This window comes from Syngnathoides biaculeatus, chromosome 3 (assembly GCF_019802595.1).
Source record: "Syngnathoides biaculeatus isolate LvHL_M chromosome 3, ASM1980259v1, whole genome shotgun sequence".
NCBI lineage: Eukaryota > Metazoa > Chordata > Actinopteri > Syngnathiformes > Syngnathidae > Syngnathoides > Syngnathoides biaculeatus.
Window position 1 is genome coordinate 5,609,269 of NC_084642.1, and position 9,614 is coordinate 5,618,882.

At 43.1% G+C, this 9,614-nt stretch overlaps 1 protein-coding gene across 2 annotated transcripts in view; it reads left to right on the plus strand.

Annotated features, from left to right (window-relative positions):
• The window catches only part of phka2 (phosphorylase kinase, alpha 2 (liver)), a 27,606-nt gene extending 17,996 nt beyond the window's left edge, over positions 1-9,610 (plus strand). Inside the window, exons 21-32 of one of the 2 annotated variants that reach the window (XM_061813834.1) lie at positions 63-166; positions 1,579-1,715; positions 1,815-1,977; positions 3,568-3,647; positions 3,743-3,821; positions 3,907-4,036; positions 4,131-4,232; positions 5,677-5,795; positions 6,150-6,203; positions 7,248-7,481; positions 8,508-8,708; positions 8,797-9,610. In XM_061813834.1, coding sequence (XP_061669818.1) covers positions 63-166; positions 1,579-1,715; positions 1,815-1,977; positions 3,568-3,647; positions 3,743-3,821; positions 3,907-4,036; positions 4,131-4,232; positions 5,677-5,795; positions 6,150-6,203; positions 7,248-7,481; positions 8,508-8,708; positions 8,797-8,970 — 1,577 coding nt within the window. In that variant the 3' untranslated portion in view covers positions 8,971-9,610. Of the gene's footprint in view, positions 1-62; positions 167-1,578; positions 1,716-1,814; positions 1,978-3,567; positions 3,648-3,742; positions 3,822-3,906; positions 4,037-4,130; positions 4,233-5,676; positions 5,796-5,876; positions 6,116-6,149; positions 6,204-7,247; positions 7,482-8,507; positions 8,709-8,796 lie in introns of those variants that run through there. The other variant, XM_061813836.1, reaches the window with a different exon arrangement.
• Positions 9,611-9,614: the final 4 nt, after the last annotated feature.

Consider the following 9,614-nt stretch of genomic DNA (forward strand, 5'->3'; position numbering starts at 1 on the left):
AACTAATAATAGAATTCCCGGTCTACAGCGAACAAAATAGTTGCAATGTTTGTATTTTTCAGAGTCTTCCATGTATCTGCCCGTTGCCCCGCTCATGAGCAAGCATCGCAAATCTCTCAACCTGTTAGAAGTTCCCCTCGCTGCGCCGCATGCAAAGCAGCACAAGGTAAGCAAGTCTGCAATTTTTGCTATTGACTTTATCCGACGAATTTCACTCTCAGAAGAAAAAGACCTTTTATCAGCACATATAAATCATTCTTCACATCCTGCTCAAGGTCCACAAACAAGTGCACTCTTCGTTCGTACTAGTTAGAAAATTCAGCGCACTACTAGAATGACTTAGTCTTACTAGTAAGGCAAGTTTTTTTCCCCACTACTACTTTCCACTAGGATTTCTACATACTATGTAATGGGAGATCTTTGGCATGCTAGTAGGATAACGAAGTAAGACAAAACGTGCACTACTTGACAGCTGGATGCTACTAGTTCTTACTCACTGATAAGTGCACTGGTAGAACTCACTGTGTCTTACTAGTCAGGTTTTGTCCCACATCTGTATGCCATTTCTCCACACCAACATGACAGTTAAGGAATACTAGTGCGGTCACTGTGATTTGCGCCATCGCACTCGCCAATCTGCACAGTCGAGAAAAATCACGCTCGTAAAATTTGTTACGAGTAGAAATACATGGATATGGAAAGACGTCACTTATTTTATGTAGTCTTGACCAATGTTCCCTCCAAGTGAACCAGAGCCTGACGTCTTTTTTTTTTTTTTTTTTTAACACTGAACAAGCTCGTGCTCAGCCAACTTCTACTTCCTAGTTTACTAGACACCACCCCCCTCTGCTCTTAAAGTGGTACAGTCATAATTACAAACAACACACATCCGCAACTTTATATCTGTGGGAATGACTGGTGCACCACACTTGTAACTTTATATCTGCGGGCATGACTGATGGGCCCCATTTGTAACTTTATATCTGCGGGCATGACTCGTGGACCACACTCCTAACTTTATATCTGGGGGCATGACTGACCACACCCGTAACTTTATATCTGCAGGCATGAGTGGTGGACCATACCCGTAAGTTTATATCTGCGAGCATGCCTGGTGGACCACATCCATAACTTTTTATCTGCGGGCATGACTGGTGGACCACACCCGTAACTTTATATCTGCCGGCATGACTGGTGGACCACACTCGTAACTTTTTAACTGCGGGCATGACTGGTGGACCACACTCGTAACTTTATATCTGCGGGCATGACTGACCACACCCGTGCATTTTTCAAATGGGAGTGACTGCTAGTGACGCATACCAACTAGTTGGGCCTTTTAGTGTTACCATTGCAGCACAGTAGATTATTAATCAGGATTAATTCCAAGACAATAGACCAAAACTGGCACTAGTAGTGGAAAAAGTGAGTTTTGTAAGACAACCTTTCTACTAGTGGGCTCTGGTTATGCTGCCAGTCTTAATTCTCAGGACATAGACCTGAGGTGGGATAGCAAGGATATGGAATACATCCCGAAAATCAGTGTGTGCTTGGTGTTTTCTAATGGACGGGCAAAAGTGTCGCAGCGCAGCCGACCTGCACCTGCCCCGCGACGCCCAAGGCAACACGGATTTCGCAGCGCTGGTGAGGCAGCTGAAGGAATGTCCCACTCTGCAGGACCAAGCAGACATCCTTTATATCCTCTATGTGATGAAGTATGAAAAAAAAACACACAAGCATATACACAGCCTTGCTGTGATGGGGGGAAAAAAAAATCCTGTTTAATGAGAAGTTCCCTTGTGCTCGCCGGTCAGGGGAGCCGATTGGCTGGTGGAGGTGTCGGGTCCGGGCCACGGTTGGGTGAGCGTACGCACGCTGCTGGAGGAGCTGTACGTGGAAGCCGGGGGCTGCAAGGAATGGGGTCTCATCAGATACATCTCCGGAATACTGCGCAAGAGAGTGGAGGTGCTCTCCGAGGTCAGCAAAACCAATTGGACTTTTCATCGTGCAGTTCATGTTTGATATTAGTTTCGTTTACATTTTGATGCCAGTAGAGCACAGGGGCGTTACGGTGGATCAGATGGTAAAGCGTTGGCCTCACAGTTCTGAGGTCCTGGTGTTCGATCCCGGCCCCGCCTGTGTGGAGTTTGCATGTTCTCCCCTTGCCTGTGCATTTTTTTCTCCCGGCACTCCGGTTTCCTCCCACATCCCGAAAACATGCAACATTAACTGGGCACTCTAAATTGCCCCTAGGTGTGATTGTGAGTGTGGATGTTTGTCTCCGTGTGCCCTCCGATTGACTGGCAACCAGTTCAGGGTGTACCCAGCCTCCTGCCCGTTGACAGCTGGGATAGGCCTCCAGCACTCCCCGCGATCCTCGTGGGGATAAGCGGCAAAGAAAATGGATGGATGGATGGATGGATAGAGCACAGGTGTTAAACTCGAGGCCCGAGAGCCAAAGGTGATACATTTCACATATCACACTAAACAAAACAAAGCAATTATTTCCAGTAGAGGTCAATGGTTGAGGCCGAAGAAAGGAGAGAAAGTTTTGTGTGTCTACTTTTTGAGCCCGATAAATCAATTGATACTTACAACCTTCCTTTTAAATTTTTTTAAAAATGTAATAACAAGGCCAAGTGTTTCAGAAGAAGACTAGAAATCCGAGAGGTCAAACATGTCACGTTATTGCGCTTAAAAAGGGAAATCACTTTTTTTTTTTTTCCTAGTCTGGAAGCGATTTGCTGCCATGCATGTGTTGTGTACGTGCGTGGGCATGTGTGTGTATAGCGCTCACAGGTGTCTACCTCAAGGCCCAGGGGCCAGATCTGGCCCACCACATCATTTTGTGTGGCCCGTGGATAATATGTCAACTTCCATAATTCTTGCTAAAATTGCTACTAACATTTTGATTGATCCATCCATTTTCGTAGCCGCTTATCCTCACGGGGATCACGGGGAGTGCTGGAGCCTATCCCAGCTGTCAACGGGCAGGAGGCGGGGTACACGCTGAACTGGTTCCCAGTCAATTACAAGGCACATGAAGACACACAACAGTCACACTCACAATCACACTTAAGGGCAATTTAGCGTGTCCAATTAATGTTGCATTTTTTTGGGATGAGGGAGGAAACCGGAGTGCCCGGAGAAAACCCACGCAGGCACAGGGAAAACATGCAAACTCCACACAGGCGGGGCCGGGATCGAACCTGGGTCATCAGAACTATGAGGCCAACACCTTACCACCTGATCCACCGTGCCACCATTTTGATTGATCATAGATAATAAATATCAATATTCCAAGCATTTTTTTGTTACCAAATAGATTTGACAGTAACTTGAACACCGGTTGAACAAAGTTACTGTTCTTGGTTTGTGATTTTTCAAATACCAGTAGTTATAAATCTCTTTGTTGTTTACGTAATCTGATGAGTCATTCAAACATTTCCGTGTGTGGCTTCTACAAAAAACGAGTGACATATTTGGTGTCGAAAACGGATGGCGTGATGAGAAGACGACACGCTTTCCAAGCCGCCATTTATGTTTATGTTTGTGTGTGTTGCCCAGGCCTGTACGGATCTTATTTCCCACCACAAGCAGATCACCGTGGGCCTTCCTCCTGAACCCAGGGAAAGAGTCATCACGGTGTACGTCAAAAGTTTGCTCAAACCCCCGTCAATGCACGCTCGAATCATTGACATACGGTGCGTTTTGTTTTTTTTTTTTTTTTTTTTTTTTCCAGTCCACTCCCTCCCGAGGAGCTGAATGCGCTCATCTTTGAAGCCAGCGGTCAGGACATCAGCGTTGCCGTTCTCACTCAGGTGACCCGTGCAATGATGCGTTTTTTTAAAATGTTATTTTATTTTAAATATGACAACCAGTGTGAGACGTGCGGCGGTCTTGCAGGAAATCATGGTCTACTTAGCCATGTACGTGCGCTCCCAGCCCGCCCTGTTCGGAGACATGCTCCGACTGAGAATAGGACTCATCATGCAAGTGATGGCCACCGAGCTGGCTCGCAGCCTGCGATGCTCCGGTCGGAAAACACTTCCTCACAAAAAGCTCTTTAGTACTTAAACTGGACTATGTGCAAATGAGCAGTATGTAAAACAGGTTTCATTCCTTTGTAGGAGAGGAGGCCTCCGAAAGCCTGATGAGCCTCAGTCCTTTTGGCATGAAGAACCTGCTGCACCACATCCTGAGTGGCAAAGAGTTTGGGGTGGAAAAAAGCAGTGAGTTTCACGCTCGTTTGTCTGACTGAGAACAGCAATTTACATGGTTTGAACCCCACGTAAGAAATCTCACCGAACAATTTAGAGCCATTTGAATTATGTCTTAACATATAGATCATCTTTACAAAGCGCTATGGAGGGAACCTTGAAAGTATATTCTCAGTATTAAAGTCATCTATTTCTCGAGTATTAGTAATTTTTTTTACTGTACGTGACCATCCATCCTCCCATTTTCTGTACTGGTCGCAGGTAAGCAGTAGAAAGATGAAAGACGAAGTAAGGTTCGGGTTTTTGTATCTATACATTTATTGGAATCATTCATTATGTATCATCATTTCTCGTGCATAATGTGCGCTCCATGTATAATACGCACCATCAAAGTTGACCTCAAAATTCTGGAAAACCATTTGACCCATTTATAATAAATTTTTAAAATGCACGATTTTACTTCTGCCCATGTGATAAAAACTTGAAGTATTGTTTTGTTTTTTTGTATTTTGTCAGTTTTTTCCAAAGAACTATTCTGAAGCTAAGCACTTTATTTGAACATGTCATTTTGTTCTTTTTAGTTGCCTGCTCTTATTTTGAAATTCACAGCCCTACTAGTATTTAGTAAATGAGAAAAAACACAGTTGTGCTCATATGTTTGATTACCCAAGCAGAATTTGTAAGATGCGTATAATTCTGGAAAAAAAAAAAAAAAAAAAAAAATGAAGGCCAAGGTAAAACATTTTTATTTTCATTGGATTTAAATTAAACTGTCTATCATTTCAGAAAAACATTATTTAAAAAAAAATATATCCATAAAGAGATTTAATGGTTGTTGTTAAGTTGTCAGTATTATTAAAAAACAGGGTATGTACACTTATAACTGTAGATACTGTATATGCAGTCATGTGTACCTCCTGTCGTACTATGAAAGTGTAGGTTGCACCTTTCTCATAACCTCTAGGTGGTGGTTGCGTATTGGAATGAAAGTGTTCAGCTTTTTCGTCACTTCTATATGGCAGCATATATTCATAAAATGTTAGTTTTTTTTACCCCAGTTTCCACTATACCAATGTATAATGCGCACTATTGAGTTTAGACATTTTTTTGAAGGGGGAATTATTATATATGCATTATTCATGAGAAATTACTTCAATTATAACATTTTGTGTATCCAATAGTACCAAGAATAGATGGCAAATTTATTTAATAAGTGAGTGCACATTGCAACTTTTATTAAAAATGGTTATAATATTGCTTTTGATCATTTCCCCTTGAGTGAATTTGGATAAAAGGGACAGCCAAACTCACCAATTGACTTTGTCACGTATTGAACTGAGATGGACATCTCATCCTACTTTGCATTGTCATTATATTTTAAAGCTAGCACTGAATTTCACGAGTTCCTGCCGCTGTACTGTACTACGTGGTGTGAGTGTACTTCCCTGTGCATCAGTGCGACCTATCCAGTCAACAGCCACCAGTCCATCCATTTCCATCCACGAACTGGGGCACACCGGCGCCACCAAGACGGAACGCTCGGGAATACACAAACTCAAGAGCGAAATCAGACAGGTGGGAGCTGATTATGAACTTTCAAATGATAAAATGAAATGAACTGTGGCAAATATCTCTGTTCGTTGCCTCTGGTTGCAGTTGGACGACTCCCGGCCACTCAGCGTGGGTTTGAAAAAAATATATATGTGCTGTCTATATAACGCGACTCTTTCTAACATCAACCATTTGCTATTTGTCTTGACATATTTTTGTACTGCAGCTCCATTTCCGGAATGATTGCGCTCTATGTCCGAGATCCATTCAGCTTCTCTGCAACCTGCTTGAGCCGATTTCATTCATCACATCACGCCTCGTAGGGTGCATGAGGGCATCGCAAATGTCATGTCATGTGTCATCCATGTGCATACGTAGATCCTCGGCGGCGGTCTCTCCACGTGCAGCAATGTAACCTCCCCTCGCTCCACGGTAAAAACATTTCATCTCCTTTCGATTCATTTGCTTTGCCGCCCCGACGATTTTGGTGTACACTGAGCAGACTCAATGAGAATGCAAGTTAATTGAAAAATATGTTTACATTTACGTAACAGAGTTTCCTCGGTTTCCTCCTACATCCCAAAAACATGCAACATTAATTGGACACTCTAAATTGCCCGTAGGTGTGATTGTGAGGGTGGCTGTTTGTCTCAATGTGCCCTGCGATTGGGTGGAAACCAGTTCAGGGTGTACCCCGCCTCATACCCATTGACAGCTGGGATAGGCTCCAGCACTCAGCACTCTACGCGACCCTTGTGAGGATAAGTGGCTAAGAAAATAGATGGATGGATAGTTTTTGTAGGTGCAACTTTTCAGGTTGGCTTTTATTTTTCTTATTCTCAACATGAACTTCCAAACAAGTGAGAATTTGGCAGTTTAGCGAACAACTTTTCAAAAAAAGAGGCCAAATACTTGCTTGTTTGTCACTCCCGGATGAAGTTTACTGTCAAAATAAACATTAAGCAAATAAGATTCCACGTGGAAAGTATTTAAAACAACCACATAACTTATACCTCATCAGAAAGTCTGCGAGCTTGAACAAATTCATGGCATTTCCATTCATTTCATTGGAGAAACATGATTTGTGTGTACCGAATGAAGCGGGGCCAGTCTCCCAAGGCTCCACTTCCCGTTTGGTGCAGTTTTTCCCAACAGTTCTGAAGTCTAAATATATTTTGCATTATCTGACAGAACACCACTAAACAGAAATGTTACAAACGTACAAATACACGGGTTAATTATGTGCCTTTTATGTAGTGGAACAACACTTTATTTTTCAGGTGAATTGAAGAGATACAATTTATCATGTATGTGTAGTAAATACATGATTTTTGGGCCGATCGAGTGAAATTGGATAACTTTCCATAGCCTATTGGTTGGGAATCACTGCAGTAGTGAATGGTTCATAGCAAATAGCAGTGAAACGTGAAAACGTGATTGACTCACTGTCACGAAAAGTGAAATCTCTCTCCGCAGCGTTGCAGCAGCCCCTCCACTCCAAGCGGGATGTTATCGCCAGTGGGCTACGGGCTAGGTGATGGGCAGCTGCACTGGGAGGAAAAGCAAGGCCAGTGGCTGAGGAGACGCAGGTTGGACGGAGCAATCAACAGAGTGCCGGTGGGTTTCTACCAGAAGGTGTGGAAGATTCTCCAGAAGTGCCACGGCCTGTCCATCGACGGCTACGTCTTACCCTCGTCCACCACGAGAGAGGTTAGGTGCATTGTGCGGGATTCTGCGACTAGTTTTCACTTGGTGACCGAGGGTCGGTCGGATCACAGATGTAAAGGCCAGTCTCGAATGCCATGCGTTATCGCATCAGCTTTCATTTCAGAAATCACGATCACACATTATTGATCATTTCAAATGTAGCTGTGGCTAAAAAAGTGTAGCGTAGAGAGTCTGTCACCGAAATGCAAAATAGCATTGACAACAAAAACTATGTATAGCCAACTGCTGCCCAGACATTATATGCAGAATGTATATTGTGTTTTTTAATAATATTTCAAGTTTCATATCGTCACTGTCTGGCGGACACCCAATACTGTCCCAATACTTAAACGTTTTATTTCACAAATCGATACAATTGGTGTGTCCCTACGTTGTTTGGGTTAGATATTTTCAAACAAATTCATGTGTTGAAAATAGCTTGTGAACAAATTTACTAACCTGAACTGTTTGAAAAGTGTTTCAAGACACCTCATTGTCACTTTGTAGGAGCTTTTTGGCCATATGTTGCCTCACGATTGGAAGTTTACAGTTTTTTTTTTGACAATAGCAAGTGAAAATCATTAGCTAAGAAACATTCCAGTAAGCCTATTTTGTTAAAATCAATTGATATAATACTTTAGGGCTTTAGGAACTGGTATTGGTGGGAAGCTACTTTGTCCTTATATTTGAACATATTAATAACTGAAAATGATTTTAGAGGACTGTGATGTAGATGTTAGTGTGATATGATAACAAAATACAGTCAAACTAACTTGAAAAAAGCAGATCAAGATGGCGTTCTTTTGGATTTTCTTGAGAAGCTGTGGTGATTTTGCCGATGCGAGGACTCTGACCGACAGCAACAAGTATCGCTGGCTGTTAAAGCAAAGTGTGGAGAGTCTCTGTCGCCGAAATGCATGAGCGCAATCAATGAACGGGACGATCGTTGCCAATAGTTGGTCACACTTGGCTCAATAAAGGTTGTGAAACACTGATCTATATCGATCCCTTCTTTTGCCATTTGTATAGATGACGGCCAGAGAGATCAAGTTTGCAGTGCAGGTGGAGTCCGTTCTAAACCACGTCCCTCAGCCGGAGTACAGGCAGCTACTTGTGGAGACGCTGACAGTTCTGGGCCTGGTGGCCGACGTGGACGTTGACAGCATCGGGGGTGTCATCCACGTGGAGCGCATTCTCCACATGGCCAACAATCTGTTCCTCAGCGACCAGGTACTGCGCACTGACATGAATATCGCAAGGGGGGGGGGGGGGGGGGGAGACATTTCCGCTGAGTGCTTCTTTCTCTCCGTCCCCCCAGAAATCTCACAGTGCCTGCGATTACTTCCTCGAGAAGGACCCCGCAACAGGAATCTGCAACTTTTTCTACGACAGCGCCCCCAGTGGCCGCTATGGCACCATGACTTATTTGTCCAAAGCCGCCATCACGTACGTTCAGGACTTCCTGCCGAGTTCCAGCTGCCTGATGCAGTGAAAAAATAAATCATTGCCACTAGTTTGGAAAACTGTTTTAAACATTTTTCCTTATCTTATATAGCCGGCTTAAGGTTCATGCACTAGTACGCTCCTTATCCTCACTACTAAGATAATTCAGTGCATCCAGTCCTTCCCCTAGTTAGGTTTCACACAAATAAATGCTAGTCAAAGGTTCAGGATTATAAGGTGGATAAGTATTATATGGAATAAATGCTCAGACAACTCAACTCATACTCAAGCTGTTCCTAAAAGACGCATGTGCGTATAATAATTTACTCTGAAGCTGTCTTATTGAGATAATAGTCTTCATATTTCCATTGTCAACTGTGGACTGTGGACGGACTTGACATGTATTCGTTTAATCAGCCTCTGTTGTGCGCTCTACGGCACAAAAGACAGACATCATGTCGTCTTTAAGAATTTGATATAGTCATATTGTACGTATATCTGTGACCTGGTAATATTTTCAGTCCCGTCTGCCTGCATTGTGCCACAGCGCGAGTAAAAAAAAACGGCCAGTTTTTGGACACATTGTCCATTCCTGATGGTTTCTTTTATCCGATATCAGCTATATCGTGTGTAGTGTACATTTATTGTATGTTGCATAATGAATAACATTTATTAACAGTTTGGAAAATCTTA